The 26,009-nt window shown below is 44.1% G+C and overlaps 1 protein-coding gene across 5 annotated transcripts in view; it reads left to right on the plus strand.

The window, feature by feature from the left end:
* Nucleotides 1-26,009, plus strand: part of LOC311059793 (voltage-gated potassium channel KCNC1-like) — a gene marked incomplete at both ends in the record, with an annotated part of 52,321 nt that overhangs the window by 8,207 nt on the left and 18,105 nt on the right. For 2 of the 5 annotated variants that reach the window (XM_084077857.1, XM_084077856.1), the window contains 2 exons: nucleotides 17,647-18,628; nucleotides 20,142-20,354. In XM_084077857.1, coding sequence (XP_083933983.1) covers nucleotides 17,647-18,628; nucleotides 20,142-20,354 — 1,195 coding nt within the window. Of the gene's footprint in view, nucleotides 1-17,646; nucleotides 18,665-20,141; nucleotides 20,355-21,783; nucleotides 21,910-22,921; nucleotides 22,943-26,009 lie in introns of all 5 variants that reach the window. The other 3 variants (XM_084077858.1, XM_084077855.1, XM_084077859.1) reach the window with 3 other exon arrangements.

The raw sequence follows: 26,009 nt of genomic DNA on the forward strand, positions 1-26,009 counted from the left end.
ACTCTACTCCAATTAATAGTAATTCATATTTTCCATTTGAGTACATACCTGCATTCTTCCATCCATATGTACTCAAATGTTTTATGTTTATAATGTTACAGCGAAAATGCCTTGATTCCATATTTATAACATAATGCAATGTTTTATCAGTGACCTTTGAGTGGTGCATATTAGTTAACCCATTTAGACCAGGACCCCTATACGTAACTATACCTTTCAATCCGGGAACCCCTATTGGGGTGGTTGTTGCTATGTACAGTATATAGCAACATATTTTTTGTAATTTTTGAATATATATTTGAAGTTTTTCAGAAAACTTAGGTCAGGATTTAGAAGGCGTTTTTAGTATTGGCCTCAGGTCTAAATGGGTTAAGATAAGATACTGTCTAAATTGATAGGCTCATTTAAAAGTTGATACGGCATTGACATGCATTGTTTTATGTAAGAAATCTTTTCATTAAAACCTCGTACAGAGTACAGTACAGTGCAGCTGTAAAAAAGAAAAAAGCAAGGACCTTATTGTAAAGATAGTCTGGCATGTGTACCAAATTCATGCAGTTTTAACATAATTCAGCACTATGTTTCAAGTTTCAATTCAATTGTACAATGTGTGGTCCCTCACTCACTTTATCGAAGTCTGTATGGCCCTTTGGAAATAAATGCTGCCCACCCCTGCTTCATGAGATCACCCTGTGAAGGTGCAGTCAGCCATGATGGCATCCATATCCAGTAATCTCTGATTTGTCTACTTATAGAAAATGATGCTTAACCAAATTATTGGCATGTCAGCACACAGTCGATGAAAATAGGTGAACATTTGGCGAGGATAGCTGATGTACAAGCTCAGCTGGTAGATCGGCTATTTTTGCGATTTGGCGCACAACAAAGTTTATAGGGTTTAAATGGCGTAAGGGTGTACAGTAGAACTCAAACTTTGCACAATGAAGATTTTGGTACTCCTGTTCTGAATTGTTTTCATTCAATCCTAGCCTCTAACGAAGGCCTATTTCACAGTGTTCCTCTTCCTAGTGGGGTGACTCTGAAAATAGCCAAAAAGAGGGAAGGAGAAGGGGCCTTAATCTCATCTGTTTGGTGGTAAATGAATCCCCTCATCACTAGGGAGAGGATGAGAATGTGTGCTTCTATGACCATACACAGTCAAATCCTCAGTGTTCATTCAACTCTGAGGCTGTAAAAATGGCATCTTTGACGCCCTAAAAGTGAAATGAACACTGAGGATTTTATTGTGTACAGCACGTAAACAACACTTGGAGAACACAGGTCTGAAAATAGCCATCTGCCACCTCTGCGGTGCTTTTGTCAGGGCCTGTCCAGTTAGAACCCCATCCCCACCCCCGCGCCACCACCGGCCCTTTTACAGAGATGAGGAGGAAACACTCTTAAGTGCTCAACAAGTTTACGACGGTCCAGCATCTTTTGTCAGGAGAGGGCTCATGGGAAGGGCATTACAAATGATTAGCCAACCTGCCTTTCCTTTGCCCCCGAACCGTGTTTGGGAAATCCATCGTGTTCTGTTTCAGTTATCCCTGACGTGGGTCTTTTTGCCCCTGGCCTTCCTCGTGTTGTGTTCATATCCCTGGAAATGTTTTCTGTAATGTGACCGCCGTCTGTTGGTGATATTTTACTGAATATACATGCATACAGTGCAGAACACACAGCCATTGTATCGGCCCTTCCAGAGGGCCATACTGACTTCGATAAAGTGTGTGAGGGACCACACATTGTACAATTGAATTGAAACTTTAAACACATAGTGCTGAATTATTTTAAAACTGCATGAATTTGGTACATGCCAGACTATCTTTACAATGAGGTTCTTGCTTTCACAACAACATTTGTATTTGTTTTTTTTACAGCTGCACCGTACTGTACTCTGTACGAGGTTACAATGAAAAGATTACTTACATAAAACAATCCACAATGCCGTATCAGTATCTTATCTTAACTGATATGCACAACTCCAAAGGTCACTGATAAAACACATTGCATTATGTTATAAATATGGACTCGAGGCAGTATCGCTGTTACATTATTCATTATTTGAGGACTCGGCGGGCCGGATTGAGATGGTCAAAGGGCCGGGTCCGACCCCCGGGCTGTATGTTGCCCATGTGTGACCTGACCTACAGTGATGCCTTTAAAGACAAACGAAATTGAGTCACGGATGTCAGAATCACTATCCGCCCTTCTTCACCTGCTTATAGGAAGCGTTGCATTACAAACGGGAGCAATTAGCAAGTTGTGCATTGATCACAATGCCTCTGCTGTTATACAGGCTTCCTGTATCCCATCCCAATCCCATCCCATCCCATCTTCCTCTTCTCCCTGTCTCTCCATTTGACCCTCAGCATTAATGTGCTGAGTCAGCGCCCCGGTGCCGCTGTGCGGCCGGTCAATTAGTTAGAACCTGTGGTCACCCGTGTACCTTCCTTCCGCTCTTGCACTTTAAAATTTAAAATGTTTTTGGAACACTGGCGTGGCTGGAAGGCTTGCCTTCGTGTGGTGCCAGGGTCAGTTACGGTGGCGGGTGTCTGAATCCTCTAACTGGGGCATCATCCAGTTCCAGTCAAAACACACGAGATGGAAACGGAGCAGGGGTTGGTGACGAGAAGTGCGTGCCGTATTCGCGCACACAGCCACGGATGTACACTCATACACATTCAAGTGCATAGCGTAGGTACTAGCGCGTGCATGTTTCCCTGCACAATCCCTTTCTGTTGCATGCACGCCTCGACACAATCTCCTACCTTAAGGGTTATACAAGTCTTAGCTTTGCACCAAAAACTGCAGAGTCCTAAATAAATCACGAGCACTTTCAGCACACACTGTAAATAAACAAAGACTCAACATGGTATAGAAATATCGCACTTAGACACGGTATGCCTTACACTCTTTAAGACACGTGTGAGTGAATATAAATCCTCTCACACTGCATTCACACGGACACATTGGCCTTTACTCTGTATGTGTAACCGCCCATAAAGCATTCTGCTGGGCACTTAACTGAATACCCATAAATCACTACGTATGACACACCTCCACACATACAGTAACCCTAAGCACCCACTGAGTTCCCTCATACGTGTGTCACGATCCCAACCTCAACATCATGACAACACGCGTACAACGTGGCCACATGCAGTGTGCCTCCTGTAATGTGAATGGCAAAGAATTAACCGACAGATAATGATCGAACCTTGGATCGGACACGCACGTAACTAAATCTAAAGAAGCTTTGGTAAATAAAATGTATATCTATTTGTATTTGTAACCAATCATCATGTCATCTGTATGATAGGATTGGGGTTTTTCACAATATATTTGTTTTGCTTCAAAATACTTGCATGGTTGGACACGTGCCATTGCTTTGCTTCTGCCCTCGCCCCGTGGCACTTAAACAGTCAAGCAGGATCCCTGCTTATTCCCTTGGAAAATGACATTGGATCGTATGTGGTCCTGTGTGGCCATCTGCTTCGTCGTGTTTGTTGCTCCTTTCCAAGTGGCAACGGAGTGGAGGCAGAGAGGGCACACCAAATGAATGACCAATGTAAGGGGCAATGCAATGCAGCGAATGGAACACTTGTTATATTGTCTCTTTTGGGGAGGGGGTTTTGGAACCCCAAGCCTCTTAGAACCCAGTGCAGATGTGTTTGTCAGATTAGGGCAGCCTCACAGCAGAGGAAGGGCTGTCATTCATTTTAACACTGCTAAGGCGGACGTCTGGATAGCATGAGCGCTTCACCTCGTGACTTTCCTTTTCCTCTTACGAAGCAGTTTCCTTTTCTTTCTGGTAACAAAGCTCCCAGTTAGATTAAGGACAGTGGGACATGCATAGAGACGGGGAGAGGGAGGGAGGGAGGGAGGGGGAGGGAGGGAGAGACAGACAGAGAGAGACAAAAGGGATGGAAGGAGGAGTAGAAGGAGGAGGAGATGAAGGTGGTCAGTTAGGCATTCTGTCATCACGGCTAATAGAATAGGAGCATCATTGCCAAACTAGCTTTCAGCCTTTCAGACGATATGTGCCGGACAGGAGGGGGACAGGAGAGGAGGTGGGACGGGCGAGGGAGGGAGGGAGGGATAGCAGGGTGGGGGTAGCAGCTGAGAAGTGTGTGTGTGTGTGTGTGTGTGTGTGTGTGTGTGTGTGTGTGTGTGTGTGTGTGTGTGTGTGTGTGTGTGTGTGTGTGTGTGTGTGTGTGTGTGTGTGTGTGTGTGTGTGTGTGTGTGTGTGTGTGTGTGGTGTGTGCGTGTGTGCGTGTGTGTGTATGTGTCGCAAGGACAAACACACATAGTACGCTGCAGTGATCTGAATCGAATACAAAGCAGACGAGAGATGAGAGGACAAGGAAAACGCAGCAGAGTCGTTCACCTCCGGTCTGTGTTTGCTTTGTCTTCGAGAAATGTTTGACAGGACTGCAGTGGGAATGAAATGGAGGGAACATAGGGCTGCAGAGCAGATACGACACTGTGACGCGTCAGCCGGTGTGTGTGTGTGCATGCACATGTGTGTGCACCTGCCCGCGTGCGTGTGTGTGTGTGTGTGTGTGTGTGTGTGTGTGTGTGTGTGTGTGTGTGTGTGTGTGTAGGAGAGCTCACCGATTCAACAGTAGTGTATCGGGGAGTTGAGTCATTCGGGGAATCACTGAAACAGAAGTCTGTGTTGTGATTGAATTTTCCCATAATCTTTTTTCCCCCATTCTTTTCTTTTCTTCCCCAAGTGTGCTGAGCTAGAAGATTCAGCGTCTCTAGCATTCAGAAAAATGCAGTATGATGGCTGACAGATCAGCTGATTGTCACACTAGGTTAATGGCAGTCCGTAGCTCCACCATCAAGTGTTTGATTTGAGTGTCATCCACATCATCGTATACAGTACATACTGGTTGCACATGTTACTCGTGGATGCAAATACACACTTTCTAAATTCACAGTTGCACTTGTTGTTGTGCCACATCATACACCCCCCCCCCCCCTCCCGAGGCTGCCCCCCCCCCCCTCTCCCACCTTTGTCCTTCACTATCCCACAGTGTTCACGTGTAGGGTGACCCCTAGCTGGGGCTCTCTGTCTCACACCATCATCTCTTCTCTTGGCTCGGGGCCACCGAATCCGAAAACCCACCTCCCACCTCCCACCATGTCGCCTTTATTGCCCTGGGGTGCTGACATGACTGGCGCTCCTCTGAACACCTCTCTCTTACAGACATACTGGATACTTGTGGTGCTTCGCCTGGCACTTTTTTGTATCGGCCTCTTCCTTCAGGTAGACATCAGATACCCCCCCCGCCCCACCAGTGCTGCCAAGAGGAAGGAGGGGCCTGAGATGGAAGATAACCTGTGATGGTTCTCTATCTATCTGTCCTGTCCTCCCTCATTGTATTCCGGGCTATTGTATGTCTGTGATTTACAGGGGTCAGGGGTCTGCCGTTTTGAAGCATGTCTACGACCCCACCGGATCAATGTACCACATTATTCCTTAATGGTAGGGCCACCACACACAAACCCATCAAGCCCGCCTCTCCTTTGGGTGATCACTGCTGTGATATGGCCAGAAAGATGCTGAGGCAGCCGCTGCAATTAAGGTTTTAATGGACAGAGTATAAGCCTAGTGCAAGATACACGATACTGTGTTCTGTGATATTCGTTGATACATTGTGCAAGCTATGCCAGCATAACTTAGGCTTACTCGTGCAGCTTTGAGGTTGGGAGGTCATAAGCTGCTAAAAGCTCCAGTGATAATTCATAATTCAGCATTGAGAGAATAGACGTCACTGAAGAAATGACATACACCCCCGTCTCTCTCTCTCTCTCTCTCTCTCTCTCTCTCTCTCTCTCTCTCTCTCTCTCTCTCTCTCTCTCTTCCTCCTCTGTCTTGTGAAAACTCTGTGCATCAGTTTTGTTCAGACTGCAGGCAAATCCGATTTGTTTCTCAAATTTGATCTTTAGGACTAACTGTCCACACTGTTATTTGCAAGTGAACAGATTGGATCTATGTATTCAGACATCGCTGAAAATAGCAGATCTACATCTAGCAGATCTACAATAGGGGGCTATTTACTCGGGCGACATCGTCGCACAACTACGTACTGTATAAATCATGTCCAGACGGAGACACATCTTTAGAAAACAGATTGGAATCACATTTCAAACCACCTAGAAACGTGGTTCAAATCTTATTATCAAAAATCAGTTTCGACACAAAAACTGCCAGTCTGAACACAGCCTAAGTGTCTCTGTCCATTCCGCACGCTTTCCTATAGGGAACACTTGTGTGTCTCTTTTGACAAATGACTTGTATACAGTATGTATATATATGTCTCGTTTGCCCTTCATGGGCGGCGGGCGGTCATTGCTCTGCACTTCACGTCGCTAAACTAACTTCCATTCTACGACCCTCGTCCACGTGCAGATTTTCAGATCACCCTTCAGTGTACCTCCTTATCACTGCTGACTCGGCGATAGTGGTCGCCCATTTGCTTTGCCCTCTGGGAAGGCTTCCACGCACCGTATCTAATCGGCTGCAGTATTGTCATACTGAGACCCTGATCGATATCACCAACGTGCACAGTGTATGAAGCCATAGCGAGTGTTAAGCCCTATTTTACACTTTAGTTTTTTTTTGTTGTAGTTCTGCTATTTTCGCTATGCTTGACAATTTGTGAAAATGTCTGAAAATTTCTCAAAATCTTTGGAAACTTTTGAACATTTTTGATAGAATTTGAACAATTTCGCCTATAATGACGTGCCCAAAATAGGGACCCCGGGGACCGTTTTTTTTCTCCGTTTACACCAACTGCCTTCGCCACAAATACCAGATCTGCAAGCTCACAACGTGTTGCATTGCGACACGTTGTGAGCTTGCAGATCTGGTATTCATGGCGAATGTTCCCCCGAGAATTGGGATGCTGGGGTTCAAGTGGTCAACAACACACTCAATTGTTTTATCAGTCACACATCAGGATGAAGGTCATCAGCATCCTTCTGCCTGGAAACAACAGGTACAGCACCAGTTGTCTTTTCATCAGACAACAAGCAACCCGGGCCGATGATGATGATGATGATCACAATTTGGGGTGGGTGGGTGGGGTATGTATGGCAGTTCGTAGGAGAGCAGTATTTGGCAGAGCCCTGTCCTTGGTGCCTGAAAGCAGAGGCTAACGCAGTGGTTGTCATGGCGACAGAGAGAGAGAACCAGGGAGGGCTGCTGGTAATACTGTAATGATAAAGCTCCTCTGGATTGTGCCGCAGTAAACACAGCGCCACTTGGGTCCCGTTAAAGAAGAGCGCAGCGTGCGGCCGTGCATGCAAAAGCGCCCGTAGTGCTAACATGGTTCCCGACCAATCGCTCGGTGGTTATATAATTTACATTCCTATTGATCACTGACCCTTCCTTTTCTTCATCTGTTTCTCTCTCTCTCTACAAACCCACTTGTTCGCACCTTATCTTTTATGCCCATTCCCCCTGTATGATACTCTTTTCTCTCGCTTTATCACCTCCCCCCCTTTCTCTCAAGTTTCCTGTGATTGGTAAGACTAAAATTAACGATGTTCCCTCTCCCCTTCATCTCCTTGCTCTGCCCTCCTTTGCTCCCTTTAATTCATACATCCATCCATCCATCCAAGCACAATCATTGCTACTTTTCATCAACTCCCTCCAACATTGTCTCATTGCCCCCCCCCCCCCCACACACACACACACACACACACACACACACACACACACACACACACACACACACACACACAAACCTTATACTCCCCTGTCCCCTCTCTTTTATATTCATGTTGATGATATTTCCAAATTGGATTTCAGAGCCCAGAGGTCTATTGCGACTCTGTTGATGCTTGAAGGTCATTGGGGCTGCTTACATGTAGTGCATGTCATGTGCTGCCTCTCCCATACGGGGGTTTGAATACATACTAAAATGGTGTGTTCATATATATGGATTTTCAGAACAAAAGCATGTACATAGAATACAAACGAACAGTGCTTAGAAAAATGCTCGCAAGCATTTGTTTTTACTGACCCAACCTAACCCTAAAATTAACTCAACCCCTCACCCTATAGCCCATACCAATCCCCAAAACGCCTAGTCCTAACCCTAACCTGAACATTTTCATAATAAGAACCCTAACTCAAAAATCACTTCCTCAGAAGAATGTCCTCACAGGGTCGATCTTTTCTGGTTTTACTATCCTCGGGGGGTATTGTGTATTGTATTGTGTTGCAACGCTATCAGTGCATTGCACTGTACTGTTGTCATTATGAAGGAAGGGAAGACAACAGAGAGAAAGTGCCTTAGGAGATAAATAAGTGCAAAGTGACAGAATGCTACTCCACTTTATCGTCCTCGTCCACCCCCCGCCCCTCTCTCTCTCCATCTCTCTCACTTTCGCTCTCTTTCTTTCTGTCTGGACTCCCTGTCCATTCTTCAATGTTGCCTCAATGTACTGTAGGTAACACTCTCTCGCTATCTGCGATCGGCCGGCGCGCACACACCTCCTGCGCCAATAGGCTGTTTATCTCACTCTGCTTGCGAGTCATGTCCACATGCACGTGCACCAGGCAGGTACTTAGTATACGCTAACACATGTTCATTCCATACACACACAGTAGGTGCACGTGTACACATGTAATCTCACCGTACACAGTATATGTGTGCAGTGCATGTAACAACACACACTTATCACACTTACACTGCGTACACGGTACGCGCAGACTTGATGAATAGCTTCAAGTGCATTTCATTAATGGCGTTGCAGTGGCGACTGTCTAGGACCTCTGACAATAGATCTCCGCTCAGCGCCACGGTATGGATTTAGAATGCATTGGCTGTTGTGATGGATTGATCCGTTATCGACGTGGTGTCCAGATCTTACAGTTGCATTTATTGCATTCTGCCACATCACTTGAATTACTGTTGCATTCACTTACAGACGGGACTATGGTTAATAGCTATCTGACGCCTTAGATTTCCAACACACATGACATGCATTTTGGCTAAACACAACTTAATTTTGCTGTCAGATGATAATGATAATAATAATAATAATAATCTTGATATACTGTAGCACTTTTCAAGACAACCGTCTCTAAATTAAACGAAGGAAGTGAGGAAGTGAAAACAAATATAGTATACAAACATAAATATAGGTATATATACTGTGCAGTCAAGAGAAACATGAAGATGATCTATCTAGTTATACAACACAATTGCGTTTTAAGCGGAGATTCAAAAGGAGACACTGATTTCTGCTGGCAGGGCATTTCCAGAGTGTATCAGCGATGACAGCAAAGGCTCAGTCACATTTGCTTTGACATTTGGAAAATGCTGAAGCCATCAAACTGCACTTTACACGGTGCGTCTCTAGTCTCCCGTACACTAAGTCGCAGTGCCTTACAATGTATGCCTCGCATTCACCCGTTCATACACATTTCACACACTTGACGGCAGAGGCAGCCATGCAAGGCACCAACCTACTTGTCAGGAGCAGTAAGGAGATCAGTGTCGTGCTTAAGGACACCATGACACGACGCTGGGAACCTTCCGATTCCCAGTCCTGAGCCACTGAAGTGACTAAATGTGACCAAAGTAATTACACCGCTATAGGTCAAATGTGACATTAATTTTCATTCAGACCCGTGAGACGTGCTAAGAACTTGCTTTCACCTTCCCCGTTGGGGTTAGAGTTACCATTAACATTTGCTGTTAGTGTTAACCCATTAAGACCTTAAGCCGATTCCACAAATGTCTGTTAAATCCCAACAGTTAAAAAAAAAAAACGTATGTTGCTATATCAGTGGTTCTCAAACTTTTTCATAATTGTCAAGGACCCCAAACATTAGATGTATTTGGCCACGGACCTCCCACCTGAAAATATTTTGTTCCAGGGGCACCCCAGAAGCAAAGATTTGAGTACATTTTTTTAGTTAAAACGCTTCATATGAGCTTGTACATCTGCTATTTTTGAATAGCCAAAGTGTTAAATAATGCTTTTTTTTTTAGCTCAAATCTAAATATGACACAGATGCGTTCCCGGTCTTACAGTATAATGGGTTAACATTACCCCTAACCCTGTTGAGAATTCTCCTCTGTCTCTCTCTCTATCTCTCTGTCTCTCTCTCTCTCTCTCTCTCTCTCTCTCTCTCTCTCTCTCTCTCTCTCTCTCTCTCTCTGTGTCTTCTCTCTCTTTCCCCTTTCATTTCCTTCTTCCCACTATAATTCCACCGGCGATGTCTCAACTCTATCCTCCTCGTTGTCTTTTTTGGAAGCTCTCCTGACTCGACGTGGTCAGGTCACTTCTGTATGATCAGACTGATGAGCTGGCCTAGCCTAACCTCGCTCGGGACGACGACGCGCTCCATTCTGTCATTCTCTAAAAAATGAAACGTGTTTGGATTGTCCCGTCTTGTGGGATCCGTTTTCTTTTGTTTTCGTCTTTATTGCGCTCTGTCCCCAGTCCATTCATACCTCTTGAGTGTTTTCTCTTGTCCACTGCGAACTCCAATACGTGTTACTCTTAAGGTTGTGTAAGGGATATTTGTTTTTGGTCGCAACTGAAAGTATTTTGTGAAAAGGTTAAAGCTCTATATCTTATAGTAATCATTGCTAGAGTGGTTATTCAATAACAGGGGTCCCGTCTCCCGTCTCTCCAGCTCTTTAACCCTTTTAGACCGGGAACGCATCTGTGTCATTTTAGATTTCTTTGGCTATTGAAAAATAAAATAATATTTTATTTTTTATTTTTTGAATAATCGTGAAAATTTGTGCAAATCTTTGAATATATATATTTTTAAAGCAAACATTTGTAACTCAAATCTTTGCTTTTCTGGGGGTCTTAAAGGGTTAATAAACAGAGAATACATTTTCAGGTGGGTTGCCAATTCCAGCCAGTCAGGAGAGAGTACTCATTTAGCAGCTTCAGTTGCATAGTGCTCCGGTTTCAATTTTGTCTGGTCACTTCTCTGGATCAGGGCCCACTTGAAAATCTCTTGAAAAAGTGTTTGCGACCCACCCCATCTGACCACTTGTGTTAAGTGGTCAGATGTAATGCAATAACCGTTATACCCGTTGTCATAGCACCTGTTTTAACCGTCTGTCTGTCCTTGTCCCTTTTATGCCCATATATGGAGATCCCTGATGTTATCAGTATATGTGCATATATGGGCCTGGTCTAATCAAATGGCAGGTGTGGGGAATTCGGCAGGTGCGGGGAATTTTCCAAAGCAAGCTAAGGCTGGGGTTGCCATGGCAATCAATTGGCTCATTTGGGCCACACAGCCTTTTTGGGCGTTCTGGACAACCGCCTATCCGACCGACTCAACACCGGGCACTGCACTCCTTCGGTTCGTCTGCGAACTGAAGTGTTGAATTTGAAGTCGGTCGATCGAGCTATTCTCGAGATGTGTGGATTACAGACATACAGAGATTCGGTGCATTTGTAACTCACATCTTTGCTTCTGGGGATTCTACAAATGTCTTCTAAATCCTAACAGTTTTCTGAAAAACGTATGTTGCTGTATCAGTGGCGCTCAAACTTTTTCATGTCAAGGACCACCCAAAATGATATGTATTTGGCAGCGGACCCCCATCTGAAGCAAAGAATTGATTTAAAGATGTGCAAGAATTTTCAATATTTTTCAAAGTTAGCAAATCTACAGGGTACGAGCTTGTATATCTGCTATTTTTGAATAGCAAAGTATAAAACAATGGTTATACAGTAGCTCAAATCTAAAATGACACAGATGGGTTCTTGGATTGAATGGGCTAAACAACACAAAGAAACCAACCGCACCATTAAACATGAGGAACAACAACATAACACCACCGGGCAAAACTCCTGCTCGGTGCCCTGATTCGTGCACACAAAGGCTCTCCGGTGCTCAGCCAATGAGGGAGCGTCTTCTAGAGCAGGTCCCTCCGGTGCTATCCTGCTTCCGTGGGACCACGGGGGGCTCTTGTGGGGGTGGGTGGGTGGTTGAACGACAGCCTTGTGCACACGCGCGTGTGTGTGCAGACTGTGCGCGTACATGAGCGCATGTTCACGATACAGAGGAGGAGAGCACTGCCATAATCGGGGGAAAGTAGGTCAGACACCCGACTAGTGATGAGGAGAAAATAGGTATGGAAAGAGAGAAGGAGAGATGAGAGGAGGAGAAGGATATGGATAAGGATATTTCATTGTTATTCTAGAATATGTTTTACATGAACGGGAACAGCAGGTGCTGTAATAGCAATAATAAAACTAAGAAAAGAAAACTCAACAAAAACACAAATTCAAAGTTTACCACGAAACCGTATATGCTTTTTTGACCAGGTTCATCCAGGGGCTATACTTGGTCGCCTACCCTTTTCCGCCTACAAGGCACTCTGTGTGTGTGTGTGTGTGTGTGTGTTTGTGTGTGTGTGTGTGTGTGTGTGTGTGTGTGTGTGTGTGTGTGTGTGTGTGTGTGTGTGTGTGTGTGTGTGTGTGTGTGTGTGTGTGTGTGTGTGTGTGTGTGTGTGTGTGTGTGTGTGTGTGTGTGTGTGTGTGTGTGTGTGTGTGAAAGAGAGCATGATAATGAGAGTGTCGGGGGAGTTTAGACCAGCTGGAAAAGAGGAAAACAAAACCTGCAACAGACATGATGCACATGTGTTCATTTGAGTGTAATAATAATTTACACTCTTGGAGTGAAACTAGCACTGAGTTATTAACTGTGTAAATACTCTAGATAGATACGGTACATAGATACTTTATTGATCCCGAAGTAGATTTAGATAGGCTACTTACTGCCAAGCACCAAATGTTTTGTGAACCAAAGGGTATTTCACTTCAAAAATATGATTATTGCAGAGTACTGTTCTACTGTACTTGAACTGGAGGATCATGTTGTGTGTGTGTGCAACTTTACCCTAGAAAAAACTAAAACGGAATATATCACAGCCTAACAAAGGCATAAAAAATGCCATGCCAGTTTAACACCATAAGTTGTTGTATGGTAAAACCCCATATCAACTGTCTTAATATGGCCTTCCCTGGAAGGTTACTTTTTCGCCTAATCCAGGCGACCATTTTGGGCACAATATTTGCTTAGCCGTTTTATATCGCTGGTGAGCTGTATTGTACCTTTGCCAGGCAGTAGTCCACCACTGCTTTTATGTTTTATTATAGGATGTCAATAATTAATAATAATAAAAAACCTAACATAGAATAAGTCAATAGTTTACAGTGAACAATAAAGGCAAGATCAGTTCAGAAAAAAAGTGTGATGCACATCAAACACTTAAACCATAAATGCCTAGTTCAAATCCGTGGAAGAAAACTATGTTATTTTGTTAATCTACACTCAAAAAATCTCTTTATATTTTTGCCGAATGCTAGCTTCAATTGGTTAGAATACTGATGAGGACAGCACTTGATCCTTGAGCCGTCTTTCTTTTTCTCATTTCACTGTCGACTGGAAAAGTCTAGTCAAATGATTTATGGTTTGTCCAGAAGAGGCATTCCATGTTCCTTTTCTTCACCATCGCTTCCCAGTTGTTGCTGATGAGACAAATATATTTTCCATTTGACATGATAAATGATCTTCCTTCAAGGACAATGTATGTCTTTCGACTCATGTCGTTTCTTCCTGAAGTCGTCACCAGTTATAGCACACCTGGTCTATTGACATGCTGCCGGGGAGATTCTTGTTTTTATTCACGCTGCACCTCTCCTCTTATATGATTCGTTGGGGTTCATTCAAACAAGCAAACGTGAGTGTGATTGGATGGCGGATGATATGAATGTATGTTTTTGTCTGGGTTTTCAAATTGCTCCGCGACCGACCAAAAAGCCCCTTGGGATTGACCATTGAGATGACTGCCCACCCCTTATTGATGAATTGAAAACGAAGTGGCTCCATGTCTAAAAGCTACAATCCATAAGTTTTATGTCCGTTTTCTCCCTCTCCCGACGGAGAAAGATAATGTCCAAACTACAGTAAAGATGATGGTGCATCTAGTGACCCATACGATGCACGCTCTGCTTCAAATAAGCAGAACAGTGCCCCTTGGGCACCGGCCTACTCGGAAACGATGCAAGTTGGGAACGACGCAAATAGGCAGGTGTGGGGAATTTGCCAAATCAGGCTTAGGTCGGGGTTGCCATGGCAATCAATTGGCTCATTTGGGCCACGGCCAGAGCCTTTTCTTGCGGTTCTGGACAACCGCCTACCTGACCGACTTGACGCCGGGCACAGCGCTCCCTCAGGTCGTCTTCGACGCGTGTGACGAATTTGAAGTCGGTCGGTCAAGCGGTTCTCGAGATACGTGGATTACAGATGTACGTACAGCTTACCGGTACGTACATACAGAGATTCCCTGCATTTATTGTAAGATTGTCATCCAGTAGGTGTCCTATCCAACACCAGTGTCACGATCTTACAATAAATGCAAGGAATCTCTGTACGTATCTCTCTACGTATCTCTGGACGTATCTCTGGACGTATCTCTGTACGTATCTCTGTACGTATCTCTGTACGTCTGTAACCCACGTATCTCGAGAACCGTCCGACCGTCCGACTTCAAACTCGCCACGTGCGTTCAGACGTTCTCCACGGGCAGACAGACAGATACAGAGATATCCGTATATGGGCACAAAAGGGACACAAACAACTGTTACTCTGACTACGGGTATAATGGGTATTGCATAACAAGGTGGGGCATGCATTCCCTTTTTTCCGGAGTAGGCCAGTGCACAAAACAGGCACCAGTCTAGTTATCTCAATGGAAGAGTGTAGGAGACCACCTCCAACCACTAGAATAACATTTATTCATTACAATAACCTGAGAGGGCAGAGGCCCTTAAAAAAAATCACCCCAGCACTCCTTTCTTTTATTTTTGCGTCTCTGTTATGTAGCTCTTATATTATGTTTGTGCATAACACTGGAAATACGCATATAGACACGAACAATACACTGAGGGCACTCAGACATCGTACATACTGTATATGGCCTCCACTCAAGTATGAATTACCTCTCCCTTTTCCTCCTCTTGGCCATGTCTGTGCTTTATTATTTATTTGGTAATGCACAAAGTATACTGCATCTATAAATATACACTGCAGGGCAGAGTAGACTAGCAACTGTGTGCAGTAGCCAAGTGAACTGGTTTTATCATCATGCCAATGGTGGAAGAAGTATTCAGATTTTTTACAGTAGTAATGTAGAAATACTCTGTTACACGTAAAACACCTACGGGTACCGCATATTCAAAATATTAGAGAGTCAGCCCAGGTTGGGGATAAAGCAAGAAAGGCTGAGAGGGAGGGATGAGGGATATTTTGGGTCCTGGAAGAAGGATGCAGACGATGGAGCTGCCAGGCAAGAGAAGAAGGAGGCCAACAGGGAGGTTTATGGATGCAGTGAGAGAGCACACACACACACACACACACACACACACACACACACACACACACACACACACACACACACACACACACACACACACACAGTATGCAGGTAGCTGGAGTGACCATAGGAAGATGAAGTAAATATAAACGGATGGAAACAGATAATTCGCTCTGGCGACCCCTGATGAGAATTCACAGATAGAAGAAGATTACTGTGTACCCATATATATTGAGACAACAAATGCAAACATAGCCGATTGTGAGTGACCCACAAAAAGTGGCCAATAATTTGATGACCAGCGGTAGGCAGCGGTTCTGGTAGGAGACACAAAGGAGACTCTTTGTGTCTCCTATCGCAACCGCTGCCGGTCATCAAATTATTGGCTTAGGAATGCGACAAAAACAAAAAAATATCCATGAATTCAAGTCTCCATGGGTTGACTAATCACTAATCGATAGAAAAAAAGTCATTTTGGGGGTGAACTATCCCTTTAAGATTGACATTAAAGAGGAACAAGGAGAGGGGCTGTCACTCTTCATCTCAGTGACAGAGCTGTCCAGGCAGATTGCAGATCACTGTTGGTACATTGGTATAACTTTGTTTGTTTTATTTTCCATCCAAGATATTTTGCCGCGAGGAGGACGTTTTGGCAGCTTGACACTGACAGATCCTAGTATGGATATTATGCTGCAAGGGCAGCCGACCACAATACAATACTCTGTAGGGGAGGATGGGATTGTTAATTACTATACGTGATAACACTAGGAAAATGTATACCTACAGTAACCATACTCGACTTTTGAGATGAAGGCTAACAGCATCCACAAGGATCAATTCCTTCAGTACATGTAGGGCAACCTATGATGCATTTGTGAAATTAGTACAGACTTAGCCTGACACGTAGCCTGAATGTGGGACTCTTTGGCAATTGGTTCATACTGGATTATCCCGATCCCGATTGGGCCGGTTCGATTTTCAACCGAGAAAACCCCGCCTTTCTACAGCGTCACCAGACCCTGAAGGCTGGGCGAGGCTAGCGATTCAGGGGCTGGAGCCAGGCTAGTACAGACTATTAATAGCGAATCAAAATATGCTGGTCGGTGTGGGTAATTCAGTGATGGAATCTATGGCTGTCAAATAGTTGCAGACTTAAACATCATGCACTTGGACCATGCAAATGATTCTATAGTTAGAAGAACAACAGAAATGAGTCACATTTGAACATGGCTAACACAGATATACAGTATACTGCAATAATATACTGCATCAGATTGTTGGAGGCTTTGAGCATGTGCTCTGCTGCACTATGGCTTACACACTCTATGTATCTATAATTCATCTGGCTTATCCTTACACTCCCTTTCCTTTCCATGCCTTTCATTCTCTCTGGCACTGCAGTATCAATATGGTCAGTAGGTCCCGCCCTGCTCAGGCCGACGTCTCCCTTTTGCGTTTGGCCTCTGCAGGTTTATGATGCATGTTGTCTTATTGTGTTACCCACGGTGTAAAGAAATGGGAAACTGTCATATAACACAGAAGACACGAAAATAAGTAGAAGAACCCACTCTTTTAATCCTTGGGCTGTACAGTACTGTATGTAAAGGACCCACACATTGATATAAGCTATATTAGGCAGCAGACCACCATCGGTCAGGTGAAAACCATAACAGAAGATTGTTGTTGTTAAATTAGATTTAGTTCATATTCTACAGGGTGGGGAGATGTGGAGAAAGGTGAAGAAAGTGAAAGCTACAGTATGATCTGAATAGTCATTCATGATACGTTCTGTCATTGGGCTAACTTCTAGCCTGTGAAATAATAGTGACCTTAAACTGTTCCTCATTTTGCCCTGGAACCCCCCCCCCCCTCCAATGACCCCCGGAGGCCACTTTGAGAACCACTGGGTATAGATGACCATTACAAGCTTTACAGCCTTACAGGCCACTAGGTTAGTCTGAAGGTCAACAATTAAGGCACTTAAGCATGTAATCCGGCGTCATGCAAGTCAGGATTTATCTCTATCCCACAGAGAAATCCCCTCCAGTGGCTGAAACGCATTGTTGAACATCCACCAGTTGTTTCTTTCTGGTTAGTGTAAGGTGTGAGGGCTCCCACTCATTGAAGAGCCTCCCTTGTTTCACTGAAATTTTACTTGCATTTGTTGCTGATTCATCTTCCTTTTCCTGCTACCTTTCTTTCTGTCTCCCAACCCTCCCAACCCTCCTACACCCTGTATCTTCTTCTGTTTTCTTCCCAACAGTATGTGGCATTTGGCTCCCTACTCTTCATCCTCATCTCCATCTCCACATTCTGCATGGAGACGCACGAGGCCTTCAACACAATCTACAACAAGACGGAGAACGTCACGATTGGCAACGTGACCCGCGAGGAGATCGTGTACGAAGTGGTGACCGACAGCTGGCTGACGTACGTGGAGGGCATGTGCGTCATCTGGTTCACCATTGAGGTCATACTCCGCGTCGTCTTCTGCCCGAGCAAGCTCGAGTTCTTCAGGAGCTACCTGAACATCATCGACTTTGTCGCCATCATGCCCTTCTACCTTGAGGTGGGTCTCAGCGGTCTGTCCTCCAAAGCTGCCAAGGACGTCCTGGGGTTCCTCCGCGTGGTCCGATTTGTCCGTATCCTCCGAATCTTCAAACTGACCCGCCACTTCGTCGGTCTCCGTGTCCTGGGCCACACCCTCCGAGCCAGCACCAATGAGTTCCTCCTGCTCATCATCTTCTTAGCCCTCGGTGTCCTCATCTTCGCCACGATGATCTACTATGCTGAGCGCATCGGCGCCGACCCTGATGACCCCACTGCCAGTGCCCACACTAACTTCAAGAATATCCCCATTGGTTTCTGGTGGGCCGTGGTCACCATGACTACGCTGGGCTACGGAGACATGTACCCCGAGACGTGGTCAGGTATGCTGGTGGGCGCTCTGTGTGCCTTGGCCGGTGTGCTAACTATCGCTATGCCTGTGCCAGTCATTGTCAACAACTTCGGCATGTACTACTCCCTGGCCATGGCCAAGCAGAAGCTTCCCAAGAAGAAGAACAAACACATCCCGAGAGCGCCTCAACCTGGCTCCCCCAACTACTGTAAACCGGATGCCCTGGCAATGGCTACTGCATCGCCGCAAAGGCTTCTGGGAAATGTCCTAGGCTGTGTCATCGGGTCCGATGGTTTAGGGGGTGACTGCCCTCTCGCCCAAGAGGAGATCATAGAGATCAACAGAGGTGAGCTATTTAATTATTTTAGGGCCCCATCTCTCAGTGGGCATCCGTGACATTGTCTAAGTTTGTTATCAACCCAATGTTAGGCCTTTCTGAAGTGTGCCAGGCTTTTTTCTGCAAGGTAAGTGGTGACTGGATATGGCTGGAAATGCAGAGCCAGGGTTGAGTCAGGGTCTCAAGAGACAGGTGGTGGAGGTACTGTAGCGCAGTCGAGAAGTGATGCACTGTTTCTTCTGTAGCCACTCTTGCTGGCCCATCAGAAGTCATGTGTAATTTATGATCAACTGTTGGCCCACGGTCGCCTTGAGGCACCCATCTGTCAGTGACGAACAAACACTACGCCAGTGAAAATGAACTCAATTATCTGTTAAAACAGACTAATGCATCTCATCTCTGGTTGACTTCACATATTCTTTGTGACTCAAATTAGGAGGATGATTTGGCTCTCTGCTTGCATTTTCCATGCCCGAACACCAGGCTTCACTAACAGTAATAATGTACATTTAATGTGTTTTTTTACTATCTTAAGTCATCAGAGGGCCAGTAATAATGGGGTTTTATTACATAAGCACTTTGAACATCCCTCCATGTCTGGCGTTACTCCACACTTCCTCCATAAAAGTTTCCTGCAGTAGGTTGTGTCTGCAGATTTCTGGAGCAGGAGCTCATGTCAGATTAGATATGACAGCTGGGTCTAAGTCTAGTCACCCTGCAGCCTTGACGTCCTTCACCAACTCTTGTTCATGATCTCTGAAACAGTTTACAAACATTAAATATCACAGAGCCAAAATGTTGGAGAATCAAATAATCATAACAAATTTTCCAGGCTGAATAAAATCTCAATTGAGGCTAATTCAGTAATTGCAGTGTCCCACCCAAAATGTCTATTCACAAATGTATTTGATTGGGTATTGCAGTAGCTTGATATAAATTATGTTCCATATCTTCTTGTTCTACGTTCCAATTCTTCGAAATATACACAACAGGAACCCATTTTTTTTACCAGGAAATCTATAGCTTGGGTTTCTATAAGATGAAAAAAAGGGAGAATGAAACACAGGAGAGGTACAAGTAAGAGTCAAGAACCAACCCAGGATAAATAAGCTGCGCTTTTGGTCTTAGATATCTGCACAGGATCTCTGAATGAGTAAATAAGTGACCATTTGAACAGTCTAATAAACATAAATGTACAGTAAGCATATGAATGAACATACATTTGAATATGCTGTCCAGTGTATCAGCACTGAATATTTGAGTGAATATATTTATGGTTTCAACCATGAATATAAGAATGAAGTGAATATACAGTACATCAACAATGTACTTTATATAACTACTAAATTGGAAATACTCCAGTAAAGTACAAATACCTCAAAATTGTACTTAAGTACACTACAGTACTTAAGTAAATGTACTTAGTTACATTCTACCACTGGTGTTTCTCCATGTCCCTTCACCCTGGCTGTGATTCTGCTATGTGCCCCTCTTACGCTTTCCCGCCACCCTCCGCCTCCAGACTCCAAGCAGAACGGCGACGCGGCCTCGGCGGCCCTGGCTAACGAGGACTGCCCCGCCATCGACCAGGTGCTGCTGAGCCCAGACGAGAGGAGCCCCGCCGGGCGAGGAGGTGGCGCCGCCGGTCTTACCCGGGAACGCTACCAGCAGGACCGCGCCTGCTTCCTGCTCAACCCCAGGGAATTCCGCGCCACAGATGGGAATGTGCGGAAAGGTACGTTTCCCACCAGGGGATAGATGTATTAAACACGCACTGCTTACGTATACGACACGAGCCACACGGCAAAGACGTCAGAGACATAATGGGTCCCATACTGGCCCCCTCTGTTCAGATAATGTATGCGCTACACAGGCTTCTGCAACCCGGGGTAGATAAGTGCACTGTATAGTATGAGATACACTCCCATTATTTCCTCATCCGTGGTGAGAGAGGAACATTTGTCAACTAATCAGTTAGACATGAGAGCCTATAGATCTAGCATAAGAACTGTGGGAGCCGCAGCTATGCTTACGTGACAGGAGGCCCCATTCAGAGCTAACGATGAAACATTCATGCGTATACTCTCACACACACAAGCACAAGCACACACACACACACACACACACACACACACACACACACACACACACACACACACACACACACACACACACACACACACACACACACACACACACACACACACACGCGCGCGCACACACACGCACACACGCAGACGGTACATTTTAGCTCTTCTGCTCTGCTGTTTGTTTCCACCTCTTCACATCCATGCTGTCTCCGTTTCCATCACAGCTCGGTATCATCTGTTTTAGTTCTGTTGTTCCGTATTCACATGGCGGACATGTTTCTCTTATGTCATACTCGGGTATGATGTAAGAGCAAAATGGCTGCCATGTTGATAGGGGACGATTGTCACAGGTTTTCTGTCCCTCTACCCGTCTGTCTACATATCTCTCAGCTCTGTCTCAGAGTGTTTACTCGTCCATCTCCATGCTGTCTGGATTTGTTTGGGTTTTTTTATGTGTCTCATCTGCTCACATTCATTCATGCTCATAAATGATCTCTCTCTCTCTGTCTTCTGGACTCAAGACAGTTAACCATGCATTAATTTGACTTCTCGTCACTTATGTTTTTTTTCTCTCCCTGTTCCTCCTCTCTCTCTCTCTCTCTCTCTCTCTCTCTCTCTCTCTCTCTCTCTCTCTCTCTTTCTCTCTCTCTTCCCTTCCTCCTACCTTAACCTTTGTTTTGTTTTGTCTTGCAACCTACCCCTCCCGCCCCGCCTCCCCCTTGTGATGCTCCCCCCCTCCCCTCCCCTCCCCTCCCCTCCCCTCCCCTCCCCTAAAACCCCACCTCCCTGCTCCTTTTCTTCTCTGCCCCGTCTTTGAATCAATATCTTCATTCCCCTCCTCTTTTCCTTTGTGGTGCACCTCGCCCCCTCCGTCCTTTCCCTTTCTTTTCTCCCCTGGGTCTGCTCTTGTGCTTATATTTTTGAAAACCTGGCACCTCAATTCATTTGTTTTAACCGTTTTGTTTGTTTGTTTTGTACTGTTGCAATCCAACCACCACCACCAACTACCTGCACTAAAACACTCCCTCACACCTTCCAAACTTCCAAAACCCCCCCTTGTTAACAACTAACTAGAGGCGTCGGCAGCCAGCCCAGACTCCCCTCTGACTGAGGATTGGTATAAGATGGAAGGGTCTCTGTTACAGCAGGACCTCAATGCAAACTCCACCTCCTCCTGGATCAAACCATAGGCCAACAGAGGTAACACCAAAACGTTTTAATAAAAGTCGCAAGACAGAGCCCTTAGCCTAGTCGAACCTTGATCAAAACCTATAGGAAAATATGACACCCTACTAACACAACATACCGTAGCATGTTTTGCAGCTGCTCACTTGAAAAATAGGGTTTTCGCCGGTGACATGTTGACACCCACACTTAAACACTGACACCCACATTCGCGCACACCGTGCGTGCATGGTTCCAAATCACAAACATACGCCTCTGTGTCCACTGTGTCGTGTCTCTATGTTCAGTGGAGTTTTAAGTATCATCTCTGAAGTGTCTTCTATGTGACTGAAAGTGTGGTGTGAATTTTAAGTGTTACTTTACATTAGGTGGCCGATAACAACAGCTGTGCTAAGGTTGGGTATAGCACTTCGTTTTGTATCCAATATTTTATCCAGCCAAACCATCCAACTTCTATGGGCTATATACTGTAGCCGTGCTTCATAACAGTTTTATGAACTCAACGATAATCTTGCAATTAACTGAACATCCATTATGCTTGCTTAACACTTACTCATACAAAATGTACAAGATGGAAAATAGAGTTATGGGGAAACTAATCGGGGACTACAGTGGGAACTGTGTCCGTAATGGTTAGGGTGTTCATGTGTAAATGAATACACAGTAAAATACTGAGTGTTAATGTAACCAAATGGACCCTTACAGGTCCATTTGGTTACATTTGCACGCTCAGAGTTACATTAAGACTGACGATTTTACTGTGCAGGCACTTCAAGCAGCATTTTCTTGAGTACGCCCTTGTGGGCCGATTCAGACCGCTTAATGCATAACGGTCAACCGATGCAGCAGTGTGCGTGAGCTAGTGAGCGTGTGTGTATAAGAGCTCATGCGGTTTGCAGTGAGTGTCCTGTGTTAATAACTAATAATAACAAAACGACAACAAAAACAAAGCAGTGAAGAAGAAGAAGAGAACAGTGGGTCCTGTTGTTGTCTGATGTGCCTGTGTGTTGTTGTTTTCTCCCTTCAGGTTGTGTCATATCACGCGTTTGTATGTGGGCTTATATTCATTCTTACATGTTCCTTATACACCGTGTCCCTGTCCTTCTCAATGCCGTCTAAGTGTTGTGTTCGTATTTTGTCGTGTGGCTTATTTTTATTTCTTTTGGTGTATTTTATTTTTATTGTGGTGTTGTTACTTGTTTGTGTCACTCTCTCGGCCTCACTGACCTAAACCCTGGCGACATTCAATGCATTCTTTTTTAGGACTTGAAAGAATTCTGAAAATCAATCAATCAATAATAAATAGTTTTATAGTTTTATATTGCAGTGCTTGATATGATATGTACACGTTGTCATGCGCAGACCAACTTAAGTCATCATTGACTATTATTTTCAGCTGAAAAAAAAAAAGTATATTTTCAGCAAAAAGAAAGTTGTAGCTAAAGCCCTATCCGGAATACAGTGCAGAACGTGCACAAGAATATGCATACCTAATATGTACATATCAAGTGTTTTCTATAGATCAATTGGCCTGCCTTGATTGCCACGGTTGTGACACTGAATGCAGTGTAGAACAATGGGGTGTAAGGTCACTGGGGTCAGCTGGGAGCTGTTAAAGGTCACTGGATAGTACACTATGACACATACCGCGCCGAAACAAAGAGCACGTTTTGCAGCCGTTGCTGGTTTTCATTGAGCCAGACGGTCCCAATTTGATGTAAAAATGCATTACAAAGCTGGCTTCCAGTATGTGGCATTGTGGGCGTGTTATGGGTCTGAACAGAAGTGCTATTCCCCTGATCATGTAACTGTGTTCTCAGTGCCCAGTGTGGTTCAAAGGTCAAGACTTTATGTACTGTATTTGTACTGTGCAGACCTCGATGAAAGTCCAAATAATATTTTGTTCACAAAACTGCACTTGGTGACTGAAGCACCTATACACACTGACTGACCAGACAGACTCAATGACAGACTTGATTGAAAACTGCCTCGATGCTGCCTTAAGGTAAGCAAGCATTGAGCAGTCCAAGCCCTACACACAGAGATCCTTGATATTCCTTCAGTTTTCTGTTTCAATGGTTCTTTCTTATACAATAAAATCCCTCTTTAACATAAAAGAGGAGTCCAGCTTTCAAAAAGCTACATTGGTGGTACTAAGGTCATTTTCCAAGTTCTAATCACGTTTTTTAAAGGCAGTGTGCGTGTTTTTGGGGTGCTGTAGCACTCCTTAATCCTATTAGTCGTTCCACAGTCTTGGGTGTTGGACAGAGGACAGTAAACAAGGATCGATAGGATCTTTCTTCATCCTTTTCTGGAAACTGATTCTTCAATACTTTACAGTGAGGTTATTGTCTATGCCTATCAATGCATTCCCTACTGTATACACTGTAGACCACAATGACCATTCAATGTCATATGAATGACATGTAGCTCTATTAATACATAATAAACCACAATGGCCAGTCAATGTCATATGAATGACATGTAGCTCTATTAATACATAATGGACAACGATGGCCAGTCAATGTCACTAATGGCATGTAGTTCTTAAAAGAGATAGAGAGTATGATATATGAGCAACAATAGGCTTTCTGTTAGCCAGTGTTCCAGCTGCACAGCACGTTCTTGTCTTTTAAAGAGGGATTCTCTTATTGTCTGAACAATGGTTCTTGTATGCTCCTTTTTTATTTTAGTTTTGTACATAAGTGCTTTAGAAGTCTTTGCCAACTTATGATCTGTCTCCTCTCTTCGATTTTTGTCCATTTTGACCCCTTACGCACCAAATGAAATATGCATGGTTCAGTACGGTCAAGCAGTCAATTACAGTAGGCCTCTGATTGTCGGCTCTCTATCACTCTTTAGACCTTGTTCAATAAGCTCTTTCTCTTATAGGGAACTCCCTCTATTTCTGTACCCTCTCTCTCTCTCTGTCTGTCTCTGTTTTGTTCTTTGTGTCTGTTTTGATGTTTACAAGTGCCTACTTTTCCCCCTTCTTTTTTTTCTGTACGTATTAATGTCCGTCCTTTGTATTCTGACATTGTGTCTCTATATTGTTTGTGAAGTGTTTTTTTCTGCATCAGTGTTGCTTATGTTTGTGTTATTATGTGTCTGGTCGGGCAAATGTGGTCCTTTTTTCATTCTTTTCATTTTTGTGCAATCTAGTTATTTTGTGCATCATATATATATTTTTGTAATGTCGTTTTGTGTAGGTGTATTTGGTTGCCTCTGTCTTTTTGAGTTTTTCTGTACAATTAGTTTTCTCTACTTTCAGTTCATCATCCCTTGTCCTTCTTTGAAGAAATGGACTGATAAAGGAGGGTAGGAAATTACCAGCAAAAGATTGTAACAGATACCAGCTGTTCTGGCCTGTTTAGCTCATTCACTATTATTCCCAGTCTTACTGATGTCCATTTCCCAAAGCATAGCTTGGTTTGTTTGATTTCTGTGGAGGACACTGTGTTAATTTCGGTATGGTAAAACTTATACTTGAGATTAGTTATTCAACAAAATTCTATCAGCATTTATTTTGTTGGTTTATTAATGCATGTTAAAGTGCAGAAAGACTTGATTGATGATTGATTCATGAGCTAAATTCAAACGTCTGTTCTTAATACAAACAGAATCAGCAGCAGAAGCAGAGAATTTGACGGTTGGTTTATCAGCTGAAAGACATTTTAAAATGAGAAAAATCTGTTTATTATTCCATTTTTTTTTTTAATGGTCAGCAGTAATGTTGAATTTACGGTGAGTCCTAGTTAATGAGCTAAATATGCCAGACCATGGTCCTTTAAAAATGCACTTGCTGTGGTGAAAATGCCAGAAATCTCACTGGTTCAGGATGTTCACTATAGGATTCAGAACCTAACTCAGTCCAACACATATTATGGAGTGTAGGTGTTGATGCTCTAATTATTATGCATATTATTATGCATGCCCACAAGAATAAAAATTTCACTGAGGCTATTTTATTATAACCACCCCCAGACCTAACTCATTAACCGGCAGAGTAAAACATTGTCTATAGCCGACCTTGCCAGCGATTCCGAGCGTTTTCACTAACCTTAGAAAAGTCATAGAATATTATTCTTCACAACGATCAATCCACCGATCGCTTT

The sequence above is a fragment of the Gymnoscopelus microlampas genome, assembly GCF_963454915.1.
Source record: "Gymnoscopelus microlampas genome assembly, chromosome: 14".
Lineage (NCBI taxonomy): Eukaryota > Metazoa > Chordata > Actinopteri > Myctophiformes > Myctophidae > Gymnoscopelus > Gymnoscopelus microlampas.